The 27,200-nt window shown below is 38.9% G+C and overlaps 1 protein-coding gene across 1 annotated transcript in view; it reads right to left on the bottom strand.

Annotated features, from left to right (window-relative positions):
* Window positions 1-22,707, bottom strand: part of TACR3 (tachykinin receptor 3) — an 88,374-nt gene extending 65,667 nt beyond the window's left edge. The window contains exon 1 of the mRNA NM_001192333.1: window positions 21,601-22,707. Coding sequence (NP_001179262.1) covers window positions 21,601-22,142 — 542 coding nt within the window. The 5' untranslated portion in view covers window positions 22,143-22,707. The remainder of the gene's footprint in view (window positions 1-21,600) is intronic.
* Window positions 22,708-27,200: the final 4,493 nt, after the last annotated feature.

Below are 27,200 nucleotides of genomic sequence, written 5' to 3'. Positions count from 1 at the left end.
AAAAGCAGAGACGTTACTTTGCCAACAAAGGTCCGTCTAGTCAAAACCATGATTTTTCCAATAGTCATGAATGAATGTTAGAGTTGGACTATAAAGAAAGCTGAATGCCAAAGAATTGATGCTTTTGAACTGTGGTGTTGGAGAAGACTCTTGAGAGTCCATTGGACTGCAAGGAGATCTATCCAATCCATCCTAAAGGAAATCAGTCCTGAATATTCATTGGAAGGACTGATGCTGAAGCTGAAGCTCCAATACTTTGGCCACCTGATGCGAAGAACTGACTCATTTGAAAACATCCTGATGCTGGGAAAGATTGAAGGTGGGAGGAGAAGGGGATGACAGAGGATGAGGTGGTTGGATGGCATCACTGACTTGATCGACATGTGTTTGAGCAAGCTCCAGGAGTTGGTGATGGACAGGGAAGCCTGGTGTGGTATAGTCTTTTGGGTCGCAAAGAGTCAGACACGGCTGAGCGACTGAACTGAACTGATACTAGTTATGAACAATCTGAAAATGAACTTCAAAAAATCGTATTCAGTAGCACAAAAAAGTAACATTTAGTAAAATTTAATAAATATAGGAAGAAATGTAAAAAAAATAATTGATACCTGTATATTGAAAACTGTAAATCATTGCTGAAAGGAATTAAAGAAGACCTCATAAGTAGAAGTCCATGTCCATGGATTGGAAGACTCAATATTGTTGAACTGATAATGCTTTCCAAATTCATTGAAAGGCTTAAGACAATCCTTATAAAAATTCTTACTCTAATTCCAGAATTTTAAAAATTTACCCTAAAAGTAATTTGGAAGTACAGTTCTTTTAGAATAGTCAAAAATTTTGAAAAATAAAAAGTTGAAGTACTTATACTTTCTGTACTTCAAAACTTACTAGAGGGCTACAGTAATCAAGATAGTGTAGTACTGGCATAAAAATAGTCATGTAGATCAATAAATCAAAAATATCAAGAGTCTAGAAACAAACACATTTGTGTTCAATTGACTCTTGGCACATATACATCCAAGGCAATTTAATGGGATAAATAGTATTTTTTTCAATAAATAGTGTGAGGACAGTAGCTATCAAAAAAAAAAAAAAATGTACAAGGCATGCCAAAAGACACACAGAAAAACTGAAGAGATCAAGCAATCTTCAGAACCAGTCATAGAAGGGATGTTGGAATTATCATACTGGGAATTTAAAACAATTGGATTAATATCCTAAGGGCTCTAATAATAAAGTAGATAGCATGTAAGAATTACTGGGCAATGCAAGTGGAGAGACAGAAATCCTAAGAAAGAAAGAAACAAAATTAGTAGGCTGAGCATGGCTGAAGAAAGAATCTCTGAGCTAACTTATATATAAGGTTCTGAAAACCTTAACAGACACCTCAGCAAAGAAGATATACAGATGGCAAATAAGCATACAAAAATATGCTCCGCATCATACATCATCAGGTAATACAAATGAGAACAACAATGAGATACCAGTAGACATCAGTTAGAATGGCGAAAACCCACACCACCAGATGCTGGAAAGGATGTGAAGCAACAGAAACTCTCATACATTGCTAGTGGGAATGCAAAATGGTACAGCCATCTTGGAAGATAGTTTGGTTGCTTCTTAAAAAGCCAAACATACTCTTACCATAAAATCCAACAATTGTGCTCCATGATATTTACTAAATGGAGTTGAAGACTTATGTCCCACAACAGCTCCCCCCACAGCAGTGTCACCCCCCACAAAAAACCCTGCACATGGATGTTTATCACAGTTTCATTCATAATTGCCAAAAACTTGGAAGCACCGAAGATGTCTTTCATTAGATGAATGAATAAACAAACTATGGTGCATCAGATAATGAAATATCATTCACTGTTAAAAAGAATTCTATATCAAGCCATGAAAAAGCATTAACAACATTTAATCCATAATTGGTAAGTGAAAGACGCAATCTGAAAGAGGCTACACACTGATTCCAACTGTATGATTACAGAAAAGATGAAACTATGGACACAAGAAGAAGATCAGTATTTGCTAGGGATTCAGGGAAATAGGGTTGAATAGGTAAAGGACAGAGAATTTTCAGGGTCCTGAAAATACTCTGGAGGAGACCATAATGGTAGATACACGTCATTATACATTTGCCTAAATGCATTGAATGTATAATACCAAAAGTAAAGCCTAATGTAAACGACAGGGTTTGGGTGATTATGATGAGTCCGTATAGGTTCATCAGTGCTAACAAATGTACCAGTCTAGTGGGAGATGTTGATAACAGGGAGGCTGTGCATAAGGGGGATGGGCAGAAGATATATAGGAAGTCTCTGTACCTTCTCTTCATTTTTGCTGTTAAACAAAACTTTCTCTAAAATAAACCCTTAGAAAAAAAAAGTCCTGAATCTGAATATTGTTTACTTATTCTTTCGTATAACATATACAGAGCCAGCATATTTTTTTTTTGTACCTTTGTGAGTTTGAATTGACTTCAACATTTTATTCTTGAACTTGGAAAACGTTGAAATATCTCTGAGAGGTTTTGTTTTGTTTTTTAACATGACGATTTTGGCCAGTGTCTCCTCCTCTCAGACATCTTCCTCATTTGTCAGTATCATTTTCCTCATTTATGTTGATAAATTCACCTTTACTAATTTCCCCTGGCTGCATACTTTGAGTCTCTTGTTAAGTGACTGTCAACATTCACATATGCAGCTATTCTTCTTTATCTTCACCTATATTGAACTTGAATTTCACTTTTGGTGTTAATACTTTTTATTTCTTCACTACACCTTCTTCTTTGTTGGCAAGTCTTTCTTTTGATTAGCCATTTTTCTAAGATGTCATTTGAGGTTATCACTGAAGGACATCGAGGCAATGCAACTATGTGCTTTGCTGTGTGTGCAGGAAGCAACTAACAGATAATCAGGGACCAGTCAGTAACAGATTTTGAAAAATAGGAATATGATTGACCACTGATTATGAAGTGCATATGTTATTTGTGGAACAATTCATGGACTGAAAAGCTAACAGCTTTACTTTATGCAAATACAGTTGATATGACATGGTAACAAAAACTTGAGCTTGCTCTTGAGGGGACTGGTATTCTTTTATATATATATATATATATATATATATATAACTATTATGTCTGTTATATTACTATATTACAAATAAATGTATAGATATATAACTAAATAATCTTCGTTAATTGAAATTCGTGTAAAGCAAGTTCATGTATAGAATTGTGCACGCATAGAATTTGTTGCATATGTGTGTGTTCTTTGGCATATGTGTCCTATTTTTGAGCTGCTAAAACTTTAAAATGGTATCCTTTTATATGTTTCTAAGGAGACCTGTTTCATTCATTTTCATTAAAGATAGTCTCTGCAATGGTTTTGTGACTAGTCAATGGGGATTGTCAGTAATTTCTTAGGTAGAAAAAATTAGTAATCTATTATTTTAAACATATTATTATACAGTTTTGTTTCTGAAATATCAGAGCCCTCAACATGAAATTTAGATTATGTTAATTTTTGTTGAAGAGATATTGAAAATATTTATATTTTTGGAGTAAAACATTTTAAGCTAATGAAACAAGAAGGACGTTTAAAAGTTTTGAATTTATTTTATACCATGTAGTTAACTTAATGGAGAAAATAGCCTTCATATATCCCTTTAGTTTGAAGATTTAAAACTACGGTACTGGCAGTGCTCTATGGGAGTGCTGCTTAGATCCTTCCAGGTCCTGGGCCAGTGCCTCTGCCCAGGTCCGCCACCATCTTGAACTGAGCTGTCCGAGTTGGGTGCAGACGTTTCCACTTGGAACCCTGGTCTGAAGTGTCCAGCGCAACGCCTCCACATGCAGTTCCTTAGGAGGAAGTGAAACTAGACGAAGCAGAGGGAAAAAAAGAGAGAAGAAATACAGCTCCACTCACCAGAACCCTGACACAAGCTTCCCTAACCAAGAAACCTTGACAAGCCACCTGTACAAACCCACACAGAGCGAGGAAATGCCACAATAAAGAGAACTCCACAAACTGCCAGAATACAGAAAGGACACCCCAAACTCAGCAATTTAAACAAGATGAAGAGACAGAGGAATACCCAGCAGATAAAGGAACAGGATAAAAGCCCACCAAACCAAACTAAAGAGGAAGAGATAGGGAATCTACCTGATAAAGAATTCCGAATAATGATAGTGAAATTGATCTAAAATCTTGAAATCAAAATGGAATCACAGATAAATAGCTTGGAGACTAAGATCGAGAAGATGCAAGAAAGGTTTAACAAGGACCTAGAAGAAATAAAAGAGAGTCAATATATAATGAATAATGCAATAAATGAAATTAAAAACACTCTGGAGGCAACAAATAGTAGAATAACAGAGGCAGAAGATAGGATTAGTGAATTAGAAGATAGAATGGTAGAAATAAATGAATCAGAGAGGAAAAAAGAAAAACGAATTAAAAGAAATGAGGACAATCTCAGAGACCTCCAGGACAATATTAAACGCTACAACATTCGAATCATAGGGGTCCCAGAAGAAGAAGACAAAAAGAAAGACCATGAGAAAATACTTGAGGAGATAATAGTTGAAAACTTCCCTAAAATGGGGAAGGAAATAATCATCCAAGTCCAAGAAACCCAGAGAGTCCCAAACAGGATAAACCCAAGGCGAAACACCCCAAGACACATATTAATCAAATTAACAAAGATCAAACACAAAGAACAAATATTAAAAGCAGCAAGGGAAAAACAACAAATAACACACAAGGGAATTCCCATTAGGATAACAGCTGATCTTTCAATAGAAACTCTTCAAGCCAGGAGGGAATGGCAAGACATACTTAAAGTGATGAAAGAAAATAACCTACAGCCCAGATTATTGTACCCAGCAAGGATCTCATTCAAATATGAAGGAGAAATCAAAAGCTTCTCAGACAAGCAAAAGCTGAGAGAATTCAGCACCACTAAACCAGCTCTCCAACAAATACTAAAGGATATTCTCTAGACAGGAAACACAAAAACAGTGTATAAACTCGAACCCAAAACAATAAAGTAAATGGCAACGGGATCATACTTATCAGTAATTACCTTAAATGTAAATGGGTTGAATGCCCCAACCAAAAGACAAAGACTGGCTGAATGGATACAAAAACAAGACCCCTACATATGTTGTCTACAAGAGACCCACCTCAAAACAGGGGACACATACAGACTGAAAGTGAGGGGCTGGAAAAAGATTTTCCATGCAAATAGGGACCAAAAGAAAGCAGGAGTAGCAATACTTATATCAGATAAAATAGACTTTAAAACAAAGGCTGTGAAAAGAGACAAAGATGGTCACTACATAATGATCAAAGGATCAATCCAAGAAGAAGATATAACAATTATAAATATATATGCACCCAACACAGGAGCACCGCAGTATGTAAGACAAATGCTAACAAGTATGAAAGGAGAAATTAACAATAACACAATAATAGTGGGAGACTTTAATACCCCACTCACACCTATGGATAGATCAACTAAACAGAAAATTAACAAGGAAACACAAACGTTAAATGATACAATAGACCAGTTAGACCTAATTGATATCTATAGGACATTTCATCCCAAAACAATGAATTACACCTTTTTCTCAAGCGCACATGGAACCTTCTCCAGGATAGATCACATCCTGGGCCATAAATCTAGCCTTGGTAAATTCAAAAAAATAGAAATCATTCCAAGCATCTTTTCTGACCACAATGCAGTAAGATTAGATCTCAATTACAGAAGAAAAACTATTAAAAATTCCAACATATGGAGGCTGAACAACACGCTGCTGAATAACCAACAAATCACAGAAGAAATCAAAAAAGAAATCAAAATTTGCATAGAAACTAATGAAAATGAAAACACAACAACTCAAAACCTGTGGGACACTTTAAAAGCAGTCCTAAGGGGAAAGTACATAGCAATACAGGCATTTCTAAAGAAACAAGAAAAAAGTCAAATAAATAACCTAACCCTACACGTAAAGCAACTAGAAAAGGAAGAAATGAAGAACCCCAGGGTTAGTAGAAGGAAAGAAATCTTAAAAATTAGGGCAGAAATAAATGCAAAAGAAACAAAAGAGAACATAGCAAAAATCAACAAAGCCAAAAGCTGGTTCTTTGAAAGGAGAAATAAAATTGACAAACCATTAGCCAGACTCATCAAGAAACAAAGGGAGAAAAATTAAATCAATAAAATTAGAAATGAAAATGGAGAGATCACAACAGACAACACAGAAATACAAAGGATCATAAGAGACTACTATCAACAATTATATGCCAATAAAATGGACAACGTGGAAGAAATGGACAAATTCTTAGAAAAGTACAACTTTCCAAAACTGGACCAGGAAGAAATAGAAAATCTTAACAGACCCATCACAAGCATGGAAATTGAAACTGTAATCAAAAATCTTCCAGCAAACAAAAGCCCAGGTCCAGACGGCTTCACAGCTGAATTCTACCAAAAATTTAGAGAAGAGCTAACACCTATCCTGCTCAAACTCTTCCAGAAAATTGCAGAGGAAGGTAAACTTCCAAACTCATTCTATGAAGCTGCCATCACCCTAATACCAAAACCTGACAAAGATCCCACAAAAAAAGAAAACTACAGGCCAATATCACTGATAAACATAGATGCAAAAAGCCTTAACAAAATTCTAGCAATCAGAATCCAACAACACATTAAAAAGATCATACACCATGACCAAGTGGGCTTTATCCCAGGGATGTAAGGATTCTTCAATATCTGCAAATCAATCAATGTTATAGACATTAACATTGTGTTTACACATTGTTAACACATTAACACATTAACTCATTAACAAATTGAAAAACAAAAACCATATGATTATCTCAATAGATGCAGAGAAAGTCTTTGACAAAATTCAACATCCATTTATGATAAAAACTCTCCAGAAAGCAGGAATAGAAGGAACATACCTCAACATAATAAAAGCTATATATGACAAACCCACAGCAAACATTATCCTCAATGGTGAAAAATTGAAAGCATTTCCTCTAAAGTCAGGAACAAGACAAGGGTGCCCACTTTCACCATTACTATTCAACATAGTTTTGGAAGTTTTGGCCACAGCAATCAGAGCAGAAAAAGAAATAAAAGGAATCCAAATTGGAAAAGAAGAAGTAAAACTCTCACTGTTTGCAGATGACATGATCCTTTACATAGAAAACCCTAAAGACTCCACCAGAAAATTATTAGAACTAGTCAATGATTATAGTAAAGTTGCAGGATATAAAATCAACACACAGAAATCCCTTGCATTCCTATACACTAATAATGAGAAAACAGAAAGAGAAATTAAGGAAACAATTCCATTCACCATTACAACAGAAAGAATAAAATACTTAGGAATATATCTACCTAAAGAAACTAAAGACCTATATATAGAAAACTATAAAACACTGGTGAAAGAAATCAAAGAGGACACTAATAGATGGAGAAATATACCATGTTCATGGATTGGAAGAATCAATATAGTGAAAATGAGTATACTACCCAAAGCAATTTATAGATTCAATGCAATCCCTATCAAGCTACCAACAGTATTCTTCACAGAGCTAGAACAAATAATTTCACAATTTGTATGGAAATACAAAAAAACCTCGAATAGCCAAAGCTATCTTGAGAAAGAAGAATGGAACTGGAGGAATCAACCTACCTGACTTCAGGCTCTATTACAAAGCCACAGTTATCAAGACAGTATGGTACTGGCACAAAGACAGAAATATTGATCAATGGAACAAAATAGAAAGCCCAGAGATAAATCCACGCACCTATGGACACCTTATCTTTGACAAAGGAGGCAAGAATATACAATGGATTAAAGACAATCTCTTTAACAAGTGGTGCTGGGAAAACTGGTCAACCACTTGTAAAAGAATGAAACTAGAACACTTTCTAACACCTTACACAAAAATAAACTCAAAATGGATTAAAGATCTCAACGTAAGACCAGAAACTATAAAACTCCTAGAGGAGAACATAGGCAAAACACTCTCCGACATACATCACAGCAGGATCCTCTATGACCCACCTCCCAGAATATTGGAAATAAAAGCAAAAATAAACAAATGGGACCTAATTAAACTTAAAAGCTTCTGCACAACAAAGGAAACTATTAGCAAGGTGAAAAGGCAGTCTTCAGAATGGGAGAAAATAATAGCAAATGAAGCAACGGACAAACAACTAATCCCAAAAATATACAAGCAACTCCTACAGCTCAACTCCAGAAAAATAAATGACCCAATCAAAAAATGGGCCAAAGAACTAAATAGACATTTCTCCAAAGAAGACATACAGATGGCTAACAAACACATGAAAAGATGCTCAACATCACTCATTATCAGAGAAATGCAAATCAAAACCACTATGAGGTACCATTTCACACCAGTCAGAATGGCTGCGATCCAAAAGTCTACAAGCAATAAATGCTGGAGAGGGTGTGGAGAAAAAGGAACTCTCTTACACTGTTGGTGGGAATGCAAACTAGTACAGCCACTATGGAGAACAGTGTGGAGATTCCTTAAAAAACTGGAAATAGAACTGCCTTATGATCCAGCAATCCCACTGCTGGGCATACACACTGAGGAAACCAGAATTGAAAGAGACACGTGTACCCCAATGTTCATTGCAGCACTGTTTATAATAGCCAGGACATGGAAGCAACCTAGATGCCCATCAGCAGATGAATGGATAAGAAAGCTGTGGTACATATACACAATGGAGTATTACTCAGCCATTAAAAAGAATACATTAGAATCAGTTCTAATGAGATGGATGAAACTGGAACCTATTATACAGAGTGAAGTAAGCCGGAAAGAAAAACACCAATACAGTATACTAATGCATATATATGGAATTTAGAAAGATGGTAACAATAACCCTGTGTACGAGACTGCAAAAGAGACACCGATGCATAGATCAGTCTTATGGACTCTGTGGGAGATGGAGAGGGTGGGGAGATTTGGGAGAATAGCATTGAAACATGTATAATATCATGTATGAAACGAGTCGCCAGTCCAGGTTCGATGCTCGGTACTGGATGCTTGGGGCTGGTGCACTGGGACGACCCAGAGGGAGGGTAGGGGAGGGAGGAGGGAGGAGGGTTCAGGATGGGGAACGCAGGTATACCTGTGGCAGATTCATTTCGGTATTTGGCAAAACTAATACAATATTGTAAAGTTTAAAAATAAAATTAAATTAAAAAAACAAAACAAAACAAAACAAAAAATAACTACGGTACTCTGATATATGGTACTGTGACATCTTTTAAATTCAGTTAAGTTTATTCATCTAAGAATTCTGAATTGTGATTAAGAGTACTTATGCAGAATAAACACTCCATTTGTATTTTAATTTCTTCAGAATTGTTCCCTTTGCTCATTTGAAAATCTAATCTTTTTCTTTATAGATAATTCAGTTTAATATGATAGTTACATATTAAGCTGTATAGTTATTTTAAATGTTTCATTTTTATTTAAATAGTAACTACTCATAGCAAATTTACTAGGAGAAATTTTCTATACTTTTGTAAAATAACTTTAAAAATGTATCTAGATATATTCCCGGTACTGGGATTGCTGGGCCATATGATAGTTCTATTTTTATTTTTTTAAGGAACCTCCATACTGTTCTCCACAGTGACAGTATCAATTTACATTCCCACCAACAGTGCAAGAGGGTTTCATTTTCTCTACACCTTCTCCAGCATTTATTGTTTGTAGATTTTTTGATGATGGCCAGGATGGGGTTGGGGTGGAAGGAAGGAACAAGAAGCAGCCAATATATGTATACATATAGCTAATTCACTATGTTGTACATTGTAAAGCAATTATACCCCAATTAAAAAAAAAATCAGTGTTTCGCAAATAAAGGTGATCACCATGTGAAAAAAAGTGCTTCTACATTTCTGTGTTTTTCTGCTCTGCTGCTGCTGCTGCTAAGTCGCTTCAGTCGTGTCTGACTCTGTGCGACCCCACCAGACGCAGCCCACCAGGCTCCGCCGTCCCTGAAATTCTCCAGGCAAGAACACTGGAGTGGGTTTCCATTTCCTTCTCCAATGCATGAAAGTGAAAAGTGAAAGTGAAGTCGCTCAGTCGTGTCCGACTCTTATCGACCCCATGGACTGCAGCCTACCAGGCTCCTCCGTCCATGGGATTCTCCAGGCAAGAGTACTGGAGTGGGGTGCCATCGCCTTCTAGTGCTTTCCCCTGCTATGTGTTCTCATACTTACCATAGACCCTATTATTCATTTACTTCATAGAGATGAGCTGATTATATAGTATTTTAGGAGGTGATACAGATACATGTGACAAAGAAAAATTTAAAGCAATTAAAACAAGAGTGCTCAAGGTCCAAAGTAGTACAGGTAATGAACAATGTGGCTGTCTGGAGGAAGTGTTTCACACAGAGTATAAGATTCTGAGGCGGAAATATGCTTAGCATATTGATGTAACAGAGAAGTCTAGAGATGGTTGAGCAGAGCTGTGACATGGTGAGTAGTAGGAGATAAGATCAGAGAGAAACAAAGGACTGCTTATTATAAAATCTTATAGACCATTGTAAGACTTTGATTTCTACCCTGAGAGAACTGAGGAGCCACTGGAGGACTTGCAGAGGGGATAAATGATCTGACTCATTACAGGATCACTTTGATAGTTGCATTGAGAAAGGGAAACAAGAGCAGGGATAGAAAAAACTGTTCAGTTCAATTCAGTCGCTTAGTCGTGTCCAATTCTTTGCGATCCTGTGGACTGCAGCAGGCCAGGCTTCCCTGTTTATCACCAATTTCCAGAGCTTGCTCAAACTCATGTCCATCAAGTTGGCGATGCCATCCAACCATCTCATCCTCTGAGAAAACTCTTAGGTGAGAAACAGGATTGACTTGGACAATGGCACCCCACTCCAGTACTCTTGCCTGGAAAATCCCATGGATGGGGGGAGCCTGGTGGGCTGAGGTCCATGGGTCGAGGGGGGTCGGACACGACTGAGTGATTTCACTTTCACTTTTCACTTTCATGCATTGGAGAAGGAAATGGCATCCCACTCCAGTGTTCTTGCCTGGAGAATCCCAGGAACGGCCGAGCCTGGTTGGCTGCTGTCTATGGGGTCGCACAGAGTTGGACACGACTGAAGCGACTTAGCAGCAGCAGCAGCAGCAGGGAGGAAACAGTAGACATCTTAAGGAGTGATTAGATTCCATATATATATTTAAAGTAAAAGTGGTTAGATTTGCTAATTGATTAGACACAGAGTATGAAAGAAGAGATGACCTGAGAATACTTCCAAGAGTTCTGACCTCAAGACTGTAGGGTGAGTAAGTTTTGGAGGAATGTAGGGAACTCAGTTTGAAGCACGTGACTTCTGAGATGATTATTAAACATTCAAATGATGAAGTCCAATAGATTGTTGGATTTAGGACTATGGAATACAGCCAAGGGGTTCAAGTGGAGATGTTAATCACAGTTTCATTAGAATAGGGGACATGTCCTTCTTGTTTATCCCAGTGTGCCCTCTTTCTACACAGTGTTAATACTTACAAGGTTCTTAAGAAATACCTTCTGAGTGAATGACTACAAGAATAGTGATTTGTGTGCTGGTAAATGTTTAACCACAGGCTCTCTAAAGAAAAAATGAACAGAACAAAGCAAAATTCATGATTTCTAGCATTTGCAGATTTCTGTGATGCAAATATTCCTACTATGATTTCAGGCTACCAAAGTAACATTGCTGACAGCAGAATTGAGAAGAAATATACACAGTTGATTCCCTCTAACAAGTAATAAAGCAGCTCCAGAACAGAACTGAGCCCTTTGTTGCTTAGTGATATAATCAGATACATATTTTCCTTACTTATAGGTATGGAAAATATAAATAATCTTTGACACTTGGGCAGATTTGAAGGTAAAGAAATTCATAGATGATAATTCATACGAGCTCAAAATTGAGGACTTGAGCAAATATTTAAAAACCTTTGTCATATACCAGACTGAATAGTAGAAATACTAAGCTAATTTATCCCTGTGCCTTTAGGTAGTCTTCTAAATTACTCCACACAGATGTGATATCTTTACATAACTCCTGAGAAAAAAATTTCAATTTACAAATTAATCCATTGTAATATTAACAGTACTCTCTTGCAAGAGTGTCTTCATGATTTCTAAGTTAGCCTAGAAAGTATGTTAAAAATGTTGCCATAAAACATTTATCAATAAAATATCTATACAAAGTTTAATCAAGTCACTATCTTCTTGAGTCCAAACTCTTTGGCTTGACTTTTTCAGAGTCATTATTGGGTTTTTAAACATTGTTTACTTATTTAATATTTTAAAAATTTTATTGTGGTCAAATATACCAAACATAAAATTTACTAGGTAACTATATCTAGGTGTACAGTTCAATGATACATTCGCATTGTTGTGCAACCATCAGCAACATACATCTCCAGGGCTTTAATTATTATTTAATTTTTTACTGTATTTTGTTTCATGTAAAAGAAGCACATTTTGTTGTAGATAATTAGAAAAGGAAAAGTATAAAAGAAAATAAAATTACCCCAAATCTCACCATTCAGAGCAAATCAAATCTACATCTACCTTATTGTACATATAGAATTATATCAGACTGTTAAATTTATTGTCTAACAATTCCTCAGATCCTGTTAAGTCTAAAATGCCTTTCAGATTCTGACTGTATGACCTGAAGTGGTGGGGCTGCAAATCCCAGTTGTATGTTTTGCAGCATTTATTTAATGTACCAGTGAGGGAGCCTTAATTAGAATGGTTTATTCTCAGAGCAATGAAGCATAGGGAAGTAGGACAATCCCTCATCCTGGACATATGCTTTAGAGCTGAGCCCCAGGGAGAGAGAGTTGCAAGTAGATGAAGGAACACTGGTCATTAAGAAATTGTTAATGGAGCGAAGCTTAGGGACAAGATAATTTCTCTGAATTCTATATGGAACACAAATAGACATCACAAAAATATCAGGCAGAGGGTAGTTTGTAACTTAAGACTTTTGCAGGTTTGGCTGCAATATGCCCAAAACAGCCACCGGGAAAGGGCATGGCTTATTCCCGACACACTGTTATGCTCTGTACCAAAGTGTTGACATTGCTTTTCCTTTTTTGTCTCTTTCTCTGTCTCTGGCCAGAGCGGAGTACGGAGAATGGAAATGCTAAAGAAGACTACGGATAAACTGTTATCAGACCTTTCTAGGGATTCTTTGAAATACTGGAGACTAGTTGTCTTTGAAATAACTAGCAAGAAATGATTTATAAGTAAAGGTTATGGACTAAAAAATGTTGGGTAGGTTAATGTTAGCACATTTATATATATGTGCCTAGAGACTTGATTGGGATTCCTTGGTGGCTCAGATGGTAAAGCATCTGCCCACAATGCAGGAGACCCGGATTCAATCCCTGGGTGGGGAAGATCCCCTGGAGAAGGAAATGGCAACCTACTTCAGTACTCTTGCCTAGAAAATTCCATGAATGGAGGAGCCTGGTGGGCTACAGTCCATGGGGTCGCAAAGAGTCGGACACGACTGAGCAACTTCACTTCACTTCAGAGACTTGATAAAATTGATGTTATATTCAAATGTAATTTCTAATTTGCTAGGTAAAATTTGATTTTTAAATGCTTTAACATGAATTTTGATTTGAAAAATGTTTTTGAACCTGTTGGAAAATTGCACCCCTGCAATTTGACAATACATATCCAACTACTAGATTAAATCATATAAAATAATGACATTTTAAGCTATAAAAATTGGCAGTTACATATGGTTCAATCTAAAAGCATGTGTAAAAATGTCATATTTAGTACAATATAGCAATATGTGTAAATTTTAATGGAAAAAGGTTGTATCTCATCACTTTAATTTTTATTTGATTACTTTTATGATTATTTTATTCAGTAGTCTGGATTGTGTGCTTACCATGTGCCAGCTGGTATGACAGACGTAAGGACACAGTAAGGGCTAAGCACAGAATAAATATATTTTGATAACTCTGTGAATGGTAAATTTAAAATGACACAATAATGTGATGCTATTTTAGTTAAGTTTAGTAATTAAAAATGTATCTTTATTTATGCATATGTATAATGTACTATGATCCAGCGGATGTTGGCAATTTGAACTTCCAGATGTTCAAGCTGGTTTTAGAAAAGGCAGAGGAACCAGAGATCAAATTGCCAACATCCGTTGGATCACTGAGAAAGCAAGAGAGTTCCAGAAAAACATCTATTTCTGCTTTATGGACTATGCCAAACCCTTTGACTGTGTGGATCACAATAAACTGTGGAAAATTCTGAAAGAGATGGGAATACCAGACCACCTGACCTGCCTCTTGAAAAATTTGTACGCAGGTCAGGAAGCAACAGTTAGAACTGGACATGGAACAACAGACTGGTTTCAAATAGGAAAAGGAGTGCGTCAAGGCTGTATATTGTCACCCTGCTTATTTAACTTATATGCAGAGTACATCATGAGAAACGCTGGGCTGGAAGAAACACAAGCTGGAATCAAGATTGCCAGGAGAAATCTCAATAACCTCAGATATGCAGATGACACCACCCTTATGGCAGAAAGTGAAGAGGAACTCAAAAGCCTCTTGATGAAAGTGAAAGTGGAGAGTGAAAAAATTGGCTTAAAGCGCAACATTCAGAAAACGAAGATCATGGCATTCGGTCCCATCACTTCATGGGAAATAGATGGGGAAACAGTGGAAACAGTGTCAGACTTTATTTTTTTGGGCTCCAAAATCACTGCAGATGGTGACTGCAGCCATGAAATTAAAAGATGCTTACTTCTTGGAAGAAAAGTTATGACCAACCTAGATAGCATATTCAAAAGCAGAGACAGTACTTTGTCAACAAAGGTCCGTCTAGTCAAGGCTTTGGTTTTTCCTGTGGTCATGTATGGATGTGAGAGTTGGACTGTGAAGAAAGCTGAGCACCAAAGAATTGATGCTTCTGAACTGTGGTGTTGGAGAAGACTCTTGAGAGTCCCTTGGGCTGCAAGGAGATCCAACCAGTCCATTCTGAAGGAGATCAGCCCTGGGATTTCTTTGGAAGGAATGATGCTAAAGCTGAAACTCCAGTACTTTGGCCACCTCATGTGAAGAGTTGACTCACTGGAAAAGACTCTGATGTTGGGAGGGATTGGGGGCAGGAGGAGAAGGGGATGACAGAGGATGAGATGGCTGGATGGCATCACTGACTCGATGGACGTGAGTCTGAGTGAACTCCGGGAGTTGGTGATGGACAGGGGTGTTGCAAAGAGTCGGACACGACTGAGCAACTGAACTGAACTGAACTGAACTGATAATGTACTATTCAAGAGTTGTATACACACACACACACACACACATATATATATATATAAAATACATACATGTGAGATAAATATATCACGACAAATGAGAGTTAAAATGTGAATGTCAAGATCATAGATTGGCTATATTTGGGGTGTAGGAAAATTATGGATAAATTTAACTTTCTAATATATATGTTTAATTTTTTCACTATGCCTGTATACTCGTTATAATTAATCAGGGGAAAATACATTTAAATAAAAGATTGGTATAGAGGACGGATTAGGATCAGAAATTGGGGACTGGAATGAGAATGATTTACAGAGCTTTTACCATATGTTACAACTCTGAATTATTTGATTCTTAAGCTATATCCAAAGTTCAGGTAAAAAGATACTTTTGGAGGAAATGCATTTTATCCTTTCTGGCAGTTTTTTCAATTCAACAAATCAGACCATCTGGAAATTGTGATCAGATAGAGGTTTTACAGCTTCATTCACTGAGTTTGCTTTGGGATATGCCTGGGCTTGCCCGGTGGCTCAGTGGTACAGAATGGGAAAGAACCCACCTGCCAGTGCAGGAGACGCAGGAGATGTGGGTTCAGTCCCTGGGTGGGGAAGATAACCTGAAGGAGGAAAGGGCAAGCCACTCCAACATTCTTGCCTGGAGAATCCTGTGGACAGAGGAGCCTGGAGGGCTACAATCCATGAGATCGAAGAGTCGGACACGACTGAACTACTGAGCATGACACCAGGTAGAGAAGAATGAAGACGTTGGTCAGGCACAAGACTGATAAAGGCATTTAAAAAAATTTACTGAAGTATTTATAGCCATAATATTTAAAGCAATGGTAAAATTTACTGCAGTACATTTAGATAATTTGTTATCAGATTGAGGCCTCATGATTTATGATTATATATTTTTATCTGTCCACAATAAATTTCAAAAGAAATCAAGGTTCTATGAATACTTTGCATAACAGCTCTATGAAAAGCAAATTTTAAAAAGTATAGCATACAAGGTAAAATTTTAATTTATTTGGATAAAACAGAAATTATTTCAGTTAGATTAAATATTTATTTTAATAATTATGTCAGGTGTCCCTGGGTTTGAAAAATATAAAGAATTTTTTGCTGTGTTTGTTAAGGCTTTGGGACTATTAAATAAAACACATTAAATTACATCCTTAAGGTTACCAGGTAAAAAAACAGTGACTGTCACTTAAAAAAGTCTTTAAATATTTCAATTGATACTGGACTCTATGCTCTGAAATTGTCCTTTCAGTTCAGTTCAGTCGCTCAGTCGTGTCCAACTCTTTGCGACCCCATGAATCGCAGCACGCCAAGCCTCCCTGTCCATCACCAACTCCCGGAGTTCATTCAAACTCATGTCCATCGAGTCGGTGATGCCATCTAGGCATCTCATCCTCTGTCGTCCCCTTCTCCTCCTGCCCCCAATCCTTCCCAGCATCAGAGTCTTTTCCAGTGAGTCAACTCTTCGCATGATGTGGCCAAAGTACTGGAGTTTCAGCTTTAGCATCATTCCTCCCAAAGAACAACCAGGGCTGATCTCCTTTAGAATGGACTGATTGGATCTCCTTGCAGTCCAAGGGACTCTCAGGAGTCTTCTCCAACACCACAGTTCAAGAGCATCAATTCTTCGGCACTCAGCTTTCTTCATAGTCCAACTCTCATATCCATACATGACCACTGGAAAAACCATAGCCTTGACTAGACGGACCTTTGTTGTCTTTTACTATATATTAATAAGGGCTTCCCTCATAGCTCAGTTGGTAAAGAATCTGCCTGCAAAGCAGGAGACCCAGGTTCAATCCCTGGGTCAGGAAGATCCCCTGGAGAAGGAAATGGCAACCCACTCCAGTATTCTTGCCTGCAGAATCCCATGGACAGAGGAGCCTGGTGGGCTACAGTCCATGGGGTCACAAGAGTCAGATACGACTTAGGGACTAAACCACATATACTAATACACTTTTCTAGAGTTTCTAACTTAACTTGAAAATGTGCTTAGAAAATGGAAGAAAATATTTTCTAATATCCCTATATATCAAGTGGTATACCATATACTTAAAAAGATAATAACTGTTCTATTAATAATTTTCTAACATCTTAAAATTCTAGCATTCTCAATTAAAACATGTAAATATATGAGATGTTTTATATATACATGTGAAATAGATAGCATAGACAAGTGCTAAATTTTAATATTAACCTATAGTTATCACAACTAGTTAGGAGTCATAAGAAAGTGTAGAGGTTAAGAACAGTAGGGGTCCTGGAGTGGACTGCAGTGGTTTGAAGCGCTACTGCGTGATCCTGTGAGAGCCAAACATCTTTCAGATAAAAGTTGTGTTCAAATGTTACATTTCAAAATGCCAAATTTGGGAAGGATAGTTGAGAGAAACAGTGACTCTTCATTGGCACTAATTCCACTGTGTGTGTGTGTGTGTGTGTGTGTGTAAGGATGGTGAAGTAGCCTTATAGGCAAGAAGGAACTGTGTAGAACTTAAAGATGATGTTTTGGTCTATAGAACATATATAAGATTTGCAAGAATTTCTAACAAAGCAAATACATAGGATGTTTCAGGATAAGATCAGAACCTGTGAACTCACATTCAAATCTTTAGTAGAATTATTAATTACATTAAAAATGTGAAGTTAGAAGTCAAGCAATTCTTCCAGTGCAGAATGAGTGCAAAACATTTAAAGGAAAACACAGTGTTTTTATTTAAAATGTGGGACTGTTGGTTTGAGGTTTTCCATGTGTAAAATACAAATGTTTATTAGGGAGGATCTGCAATCCTTTTCAGGTCTAAGATTTCTCAGAGGAGGTTGTAAGCATTTTGCTACAGCTGAAGCAAAGCTATAAGTGCCTGCCTCAAAGCTGAAGTAGTTTTAAACCTCAGAAGATCTTTTTGATTTTAGGCAGACGGACACAAGGGCTTCCCAGGTGGCGCTAGTGGTAAAGAATCCATCTGCCAATGCAGGAGACACAGAGATGCAGGTTGGATGCCTGGGTCGGGAAGATCCCCTGGAGTAGGAATTGGAAGCCCACTCCAGTATTCTTGCCTGGAAAATCCCATGGACAGAGGAGCTTTCAGGCTATACAGTCCACGGGGTCACAAAGAGTCAGACACAACTGAGCGCACACACATGGAGAGGGACACAGTGAGTTCAATACATTTTTCATTTAGGCTGGGAAGATGCAATTCAATTTATGTTAAATGGGAATAGAGGGGCTTCCCAGGTAGCACTAGTGGTAAAGAACCCACCTGCCAGTGCATGAGACATAAGAGACATGGGTTTGATCCCTGGGTTGGGAAGATCCCCTGGAGGAGAGCATGGCAACCCACTCTAGTTTTCTTGCCTGGAGAATCCCATGGACAGAGGAGCCTGGTGGGCTACAGTCCATAGGTTCCCAAAGAGTCGAACATGACTGAAGAAAATTAGCACAACAAAGCACATGGGAAATTATACTCAATATCCTGTAATAACCTATAATGGAATATAATCTAAGAAAAAAATGGGAATAGAAAACACTCACAATTCAATAAGCCAAGTGTTACTATCACAATTTAAATGATGTAATCCTTTACCAATTAAGACCCAATTAGGGCTTATGTAATTTTATGGTTATTTCAATAAAGCATTAATTATATTGGAAACTAAAATTTCTTCAGGCATATTGCACTGAATATGCCTCAGACTTTATTGCAAATTGTATGATCCTTAATTTTGAGTAGTTTTGGTAATTGAATAATGTTTTCTAGTAAGGAAATAGTAAGGTGTAAGTAGTAAAACATTCATTGATTTCAAACCAGTGAATGTGATGAAATAGCATTACATTATCAATTAGAATAACTCCAGTGTTATTTCAGATTTTACATAAATATTGGCAGAAAGTAACTGGGAAAATGACCTTTTTTCCCCCTCACATACTTGAAACACTAAATTTTTTTTTCCCTCACAGCCTTCACACACTAAATTTTCATCAAATTTCATAATGTATCATTAACATTTTAAGAACATTGTGAGAATCTTACAACCTGATATGCTAATGCATACCTCCTCCAGATTAGAGCAAAGAATAAATCAAACCATAACAAAACTAAAGACAGATTCCAAACCAAAAAAACATTCCTTTCTAGATCAGTGGAGCAAGATTAGAGGTGCTTTCACTTGTTTTCCAACTTGGAACTGACTTTGTTTCTTCTTTGTACTCACCTTTGTGCCTACAAAAATGAAGGAGTGAGATACTTGAAAACTAGACATAGAGGGGAAAAGAAGACTGGCAGTGTCAGAGGCTTTAAAAAAATGTGGTTTTGTGCTTACATATCCTAGTCAGTGGTAACTAACCACTGCTCCTTCAATTTAACCCCATGGGCCTGGCATTTGAAAATTGTTTCTAAAGCTTTATGCCTTCAATACCTTCAATTTCAAAACAATAAAGACAGAGGATGGACTGATGGAAAAAAGTCATTTTTTTTCTTATTTTTTTTCATAATGGTGAATTACTGTAGTAAGAATTAATATTAAGCTATATTTTATTTTCAAACAAGTTTGTTAATATAGAAAAAAGTATTCTTTCCTTTTCATGGATGAGAACATTAATACTTGAAATTAAAGTCACTTCACCTCCCCTACCCCCATCAACCCCATGCAAACTGCCAATCACAAAATGGAGACTAAAAGCCACTAATGTGGTTCATTTTTAGCATACTATTGAATTAAAGTGTAACCATCAGTAACAGGGCTTCCCTGATAGCTCAGTTGGTAAAGAATCTGCTTGCAATGCAGGAGACCCCGGTTCAATTCCTGGGTGGGGAAGATCCACTGGAGAGGGGATAGGCTACCCACTCCAGTATTCTTGGGCTTCCCTTGTGGGTCAGCTGGTAAAGAATCTGCCTGCAACTTGGGAGACCTGGGTTCAATCCCTGGGTTGGGAAGATCCCCTGGAGAAGGGAAAGGCTACCCACTCCAGCATTCTGGCCCAGAGAATTCCATAGCCTGTATAGTCCATGGGGTCTCTAAGAGTCCAACCTGATTAAGTGCCTTTCACTTTCACTAGTAACAGGTAGATATTTACCATTGTCTTAACACAGTCTGCATTGTCCATAATATTCAATATGAGGAAGCAAACACACACTGAAATTTCATAAACTGGTTTATGAGAACAAATGTTGAATGTCTCTCCAGCTTCTTATAATTGCTTAAGAATCTCGGGATTCCCAAAGTAGATGGGGGAACATTCTAAAAGATTATCTTTAAACAGTTATCAAGTGGCATGCCTCATTTCCTAACCACTTAGTCTTTGGGCTTTTTCTTGCCTATCATCTGAAAGAGTCAGATACCATCTTCCAGGCACAGGGTCTCCACAGATTACTGGAAGTGAAAACTAACCTGGAGAACTGGAGAAACTGCTGGCTGCTAGCAATCATTTGGAGGGAGCTTACTGCCTCTGTTGGATCCTCCATAACTGGGAGACCAAACCGGTGCTGGCCTTGGGGCAAGGATCGGGCACAGGATGGATGGCACTAAGAATCAGCAAACCAGAGAGAGGAGGCAGGTAGCATTCATTTTTCTGACAGAACAGTGACTAACGGAGAGGAGGAAGCCTCCAAAGTACAAGGTTAAAGGTCACATAATTTTTGTGGCAATTGTTTGAAGCCATTTGAGAAAATGTACCAGTGTTAAGTGTTTTTAGTTGAGTTTGTCCTACTTGGAATGACAGGTTTTCCCATCTCTTTCATTCACCTTCTTCATTCTCTCTAGATGACCTCAATGGGGATTAGGGGTTTAGGGTGGGAGTGGGGAGGCCATAGAAACAGAACAAGTTCAGCCATTGATGGACCCATTTGTAAATGGGTTCATCATCATCAGTGTTAGTCACTCAATCGTGTCTGACTCTGTGACCCCAAGGACTGTAGCCCTCCAGGCTCCTCTGTCCATGGAATTTTCCAGGCAAGAATATTGAAATGGGTTCCCATTTCCTTCTCCTGGGGATCTTCCCAACCCAAGAATTGAACCTGGGTCTCCTGCATTGCAGGCAGATTGTTTATTTTCTGAGCCACCAAGGTTAGTGACCTGCTTTAAGAACTTTCACCCAGTCCCTTTCCTTTCATCAGATCCATTTCTTTTTAACCTTATCCCACTGCCCAGCTTCTCTGTCTGTCTCCTCCTCCTCCTTCCTCCCAGTGTTCTCCTCACCTGTCCACCGAAATGGCTGTCATAGAGTAGATGCTGGCGAACACCGCTGTGATAGGAAAGAAGTTCTGGAAGCGACAGTAGTTGGCGCCGAAGTACCACTCGCTGTGCAGCGCATAGATGAAGTTGACCAAGGTGTTGAAGGCGGCCATGGAGGCGTCGGAGAAAGCCAAGTTCACGAGGAAGTAGTTGGTGACGGTCCTCATGCGCTTGTGGGCCAGGATGATCCAGATGACGATGAGATTCCCGAAGACGGCCACGGCCACCACCACGCCGTAGGCGAGGGACCAGAGCGCGATGCGCCAGGACGGCTGCACGAACTGGTTGGTGATATTAGACCGGGACTGCGAAGGCGCAGGGGAGGCCGCAGCCAGACCCAGCGGGGAGAAGGAAGCGGAAAGATTGCCGGCTTGGACGAGCAGTTGCAGCCACTCAGTCTCAGCCTTTCCCGCGGCTGCCCCAGGCTCGAGCGCACTCAGGTTCCCGATGTCCGCGCCGGCCGTTCCCCCGTTCGTCCAGTTCGCGGCTACTGGGAGAGAGGCCATAGCGATGGGTGTGCAACCTGAGTCCCCTCGCTCACCCACCGTCAGCCCGGCCCGTCTCCCGCGAAGTTCTTCTCCGCCTCCCAGTCGCTTCGCTGCTGAGCGGACCTCAGCCCCGCCCCGAATCGAGGTGGAGAAGGTACCACAGCCCTTGCTAGTTAAGGGATGCTTTGACCCTGTAGGTGATGGGGAGAAAGGAGGCGCTTTCTCCAAAAGCGACTTTGAGCATCTATCGGGCAAGAAGGATGAGACAGTCTGAAAAAAGTGATGTTAGGGACTGGCGCCAGCGGAGACCCTCCGGGAATCACTCCTGCTGGAGTTCCCGGGGCACCAGCTGAAGCGCTGAGGTTCAGGAGCCGCTGCGATCTTTATAGTCTCTTACAGGGCTCTGCTTCGGTGACGTTGTGGGGGCCGCGGAGCTGACAACCCCTTTTTGGAAGACGACTGCGCTCCTTTCCTCCACCCCCGCCCTCTGGGTTTCATTCATTCGCTACTCGCTGGAGCTTGGCGGGTTGACAGGCTCAAGGAAGGGCTGCACTTTCTTATATGTAATTAAAATCTTGACAAGATTGTTTTTCGTCTTTTAACTTCAAGATATTTTGCTTAAGTCCCTGCTTTCAGCTGTATTGTGGACTCTTATTTTCTAAACCAATTAAACCATTCACCCCTAAGGCATAGGCAAAGTCCCAGAAGATTTTCTGGCAAGATCGCCTGTGGGTGCAGTTAGCTGAGGACTGTGAGAACCGCTCGTTTGTTCACTGGCTTTTGGAATTTCACTCAAATTTCTGCTTGTGTGTTTCTGTTTTCCCTTCTCAGATCCCGTTGCTTTTCCCGCTTCCCAAATCCACCCATTCCCTCTCTTCCTGTAATCTCAGTCACCAGAAATTTGTCCCCTCCTCTCTCCTAACCCCCAGACAGAGAGAGACTTTGGCCCAGAGGATTCTCTCAGCTTGGAATGCCATAACATACTGAGGGTAAATCAGAAATATTGAGATGTAGGTCTTCTTGAAACACAAGGACAAGACTTAAATTTCACCATTTCTCAGCAATGAATGTATCCTATGAACAATCTACATAAGTACACAGGGCTATAGTGTTTTGAACATTTGGAGCCTTGGCTTTTAGGGTCTGATCATGTGGATACACTGATGAGAATGAGACAAATGAGCTTTGGCTGTCAGCAGGTGAGCTGGAGTGTTCTGTGGAGTGTGAGCTGGAGTCTGTGCTTAGGTGGATCTCACCAGCCATTTATCAGGAGAGCCAAGACTCTCTTTTATATTAGTCTCTTGTGGAAGGGATTTAGGGCTACACGTATTTTAGCAATCTCCCCAAAACACTTGAAATCTTTTTCCCCCTACTTGAGCTCTTTTTTCCCCCACTTGAACTCTTTGTGCCTCGATTTCTTTACTTGAAAGTGAAGATTATTTTTTTAAATCTACATTTCAGGGTAAACAGGGGGATGATAACAGCTTTTCAACAATACCAAGCAGGAGAGAGACCTCAATAAATGTTAGTGCCCTTCTCTCTTGTTACAATATGCATTACATAAAACATTTTCAGGTAAGATGTATTGGAGAGCAAGTTTGATTTGCTTCAAGAGAACGTAGCTTGTGATTTGTGAACACTATTCTTTGGTGTAAGTATCTATTCCTTAAAAACCCTAATTATTGCATATATGGACTTAGAGTGATGAATAATATTCTTTTTTTTAGTTTTTATGACAAAAAGTTAGTGTATAGAAATAAATTTGAGGCACCCTAATAATAATTCTATGGACACAGCACTGCTTCAAAATAAATGCATGCTGAAAATGATAATTATCAAAGGTTATTATTTTCTATTTTTTCCCAGAAAGACCTGAAAAACATGTGATAAATCATAAGTTAACAGATTCCACACTTCCTGCTAATTAATTCTAAATTAAATTGTTTTCTTTTGAAAGGCAAATTACTTCTGTCAATTTACCATCTTGAAATTACTTAAGTTAAAATGAAAGTCTTCCTTCCCTAATGAAATGAAGGAAGAATTTTTTTTTAAGTTCTTTCATATGACACACACCATTTATCAAGATTATGAAATGGACCACGTTGTGGTTTGGTAATTATAACTTTAAATATTTGATCAAAATATGCATGCTGCTGCTGCTGCTAAGTTGCTTCAGTCGTGTCCGACTCTGTGTGATACCATAGATGGAAGCCAACCAGCCTCCCCCATCCCTGGGATTCTCCAGGCAAGAACACTGGAGTGGGTTGCCATTTCCTTCTCCAATGCATGAAATGAAAAGTGAAAGTGAAGTCACTCAGCCGTGTCCGACTCTTAGCGACCCCAAGAACTGCAGCCTACCAGATTCTGCCACCCATGGGATTTTCCAGGCAAGAGTACTGGAGTGGGCTGCCATTGCCTTCTCCACAAAATATGGATAAAAGTTACTTATTCGTGTAAAAATCTATTCAGTTTACACTACTGTTTTACTTTTTTGTGTTAGTTGCTTCAGTCGTGTCCAACTCTTTGTAACCCCATGGACTGTATCCTGCCAGGCTTCTTTGTCCATGGGCTTTCCCAGGCAATAATACTGGAGTGGGTTACCATTTCCTTCTACAGTTACTTGTCCATACAGATCATCATAAGTCTGTAATTTTGTCCTCATTGTACTTACACAGAAGTAGAAGTGATATGACAGAAAATGATTGACAATGGAATTAGGAGAAGATACAATAACAGGCATTTAAAAAGTTGATATATGGCAAAACCAATACAATATTGTAAAGTTAAAAAAATAAAATAAAAACAAACAAAAAAAGTTGTTTTCTTTCAGAAGAAGATAGGGATCCAATCATAGCTTTCCTTTTAGATCTGCCTTACATGGAAAGACTTTCCATGTGTCCTAGTAGAGTAGTTATTGTTCATGCATTGCTTCAGTCATTCCTTTAATGTGTATTGAGTGTACTTCTTTCTAGTTCAGTTCAGTCGCTCAGTAGTGTCCGACTCTTTGCGACCCCATGAATCGCAGCACGCCAGGCCTCCCTGTGCATCACCAACTCCCGGAGTTCACTCAGACTCAAGTCCATCGAGTCAGTGATGCCATCCAGCTATCTCATCCTCTGTTGTCCCCTTCTCCTCCTGCCTCCAATCTCTCCCAGCATCAGAGTCTTTTCCAATGAGTCAACTCTTCACATGAGGTGGCCAAAGTACTGGAGTTTCAGCTTTAGCATCATTCCTTCTAAAGAACACCCAGGACCGATTTCCTTTAGAATGGACTGGTTGGATCTCCTTGCAGTCCTAAGGACTCTCAAGAGTCTTCTCTAACACCACAGTTCAAAAGCATCAATTCTTAAGTGCTCAGCTTTCTTCACAGTCCAACTCTCACATCCATACATGACCTCTGGAAAAACCATAGCCTTGACTAGATGGACCTTTGTTGGCAAAGTAATATCTCTGCTTTTCAATATGCTATCTAGGTTGGTCATAACTTTATTTCCAAGGAGTAAGCATCTTTTAATTTCATGGCTGCAGTCACCATCTGCAATGATTTTGGAGCCCCCAAAATAAAGTCTGACACTGTTTCCACTGTTTCCCCATCTATTTCCCATGAAGTGATGGGCCCAGATGCCATGATCTTAGTTTTCTGAATGTTGAGCTTTAAGCCAACTTTTTCACTCTCCTCTTTCACTGTCATCAAGAGGCTCTTTAGTTCCTCTTCACTTTCTGCCATAAGGGTGGTGTCATCTGCAGGTATGAGGTTATTGATATTTCTCCCGGCAATCTTGATTCCAGCTTGTGCTTCTTCCAACCTGGCATTTCTCATGATGTACTCTGCATATAAGTTAAATAAGCAGGGTGACAATATACAGCCTTGACGTACTCCTTTTCCTATTTGGAACCAGTCTGTTGTTCCATGTCCAGTTCTAACTGTTGCTTCCTGACCTGCATATAGGTTTCTCAAGAGGCAGGTCAGGTGGTCTGGGATTCCCATCTCTTTCAGAATTTTCCACAGTTGCTTGTGATCCACACAGTCAAAGGCTTTGGCATAGTCAATAAAGCAGAAATAGATGTTTTTCTGGAACTCTCTTGCTTTTTCCATGATCCAGCGGATGTTGGCAATTTGATCTCTGGTTCCTCTGCCTTTTCCAGCTTGAACCAGCTTGAACATGTGGAAGTTCACGGTTCACGTATTGCTGAAGCCTGGCTTGGAGAATTTTGAGCATTACTTTACTAGCGTGTGAGATGAGTGCAATTGTGCAGTAGTTTGAGCATTCTTTGGCATTGCCTTTCTTTGGGATTGGAATGAAAACTGACCTTTTCCAGTCCTGTGGTCACTGCTGAGTTTTCCAAATTTGCTGGCATATTGAGTGCAGCACTTTCACAGCATCATCTTTCAGGATTTGAAATAGCTCACGTGGAATTCCATCACCTCCACTAGCTTTGTTCATAGTGATGCTTTCTAAGGCCCACTTGACTTCACATTCCAGGATGTCTGGCTCTAGGTCAGTGATCACACCATCATGATTATCTGGGTCGTGAAGATCTTTTTTATACAGTTCTTCTGTGTATTTTTGCCACCTCTTCTTAATATCTTCTGCTTCTGTTAGGTCCATACTATGTCTGTCCTTTATCGAGCCCATCTTTGCATGAAATGTTCCCTTGGTATCTCTACTTTTCTTGAAGAGATCTCTAGTCTTTCCTATTCTGTTGTTTTCCTCTATTCCTTTGCATTGATCGCTGAGGAAGGCTTTCTTCTTGGTATTCTTTGGAACTCTGCATTCAGATGCTTGTATCTTTCCTTTTCTCCTCTGTTTTTCGCTTCTCTTCTTTTCACAGCTATTTGTAAGGCCTCCTCAGATAGCCATTTTGCTTTTTTGCATTTCTTTTCCATGGGGATGGTCTTGATCCCTGTCTCCTATACAATGTCATGAACCCCATCCATAGTTCATCAGGCACTCTATGTATCAGATCTAGACCCTTAAATCTATTTCTCACTTCCACTGTATAATCATAAGGGATTTGATTTAGGTCATACCTGAATGGTCTAGTGGTTTTCCCTACTTTCTCCAATTACAGTCT

This window comes from Bos taurus, chromosome 6, assembly GCF_002263795.3.
Source record: "Bos taurus isolate L1 Dominette 01449 registration number 42190680 breed Hereford chromosome 6, ARS-UCD2.0, whole genome shotgun sequence".
In the NCBI taxonomy this organism is placed as follows: Eukaryota; Metazoa; Chordata; class Mammalia; order Artiodactyla; family Bovidae; genus Bos; species Bos taurus.
The sequence above is the reverse complement of the archived record's forward strand: the minus strand, read 5'-3'. Positions and strand labels throughout refer to the sequence as shown.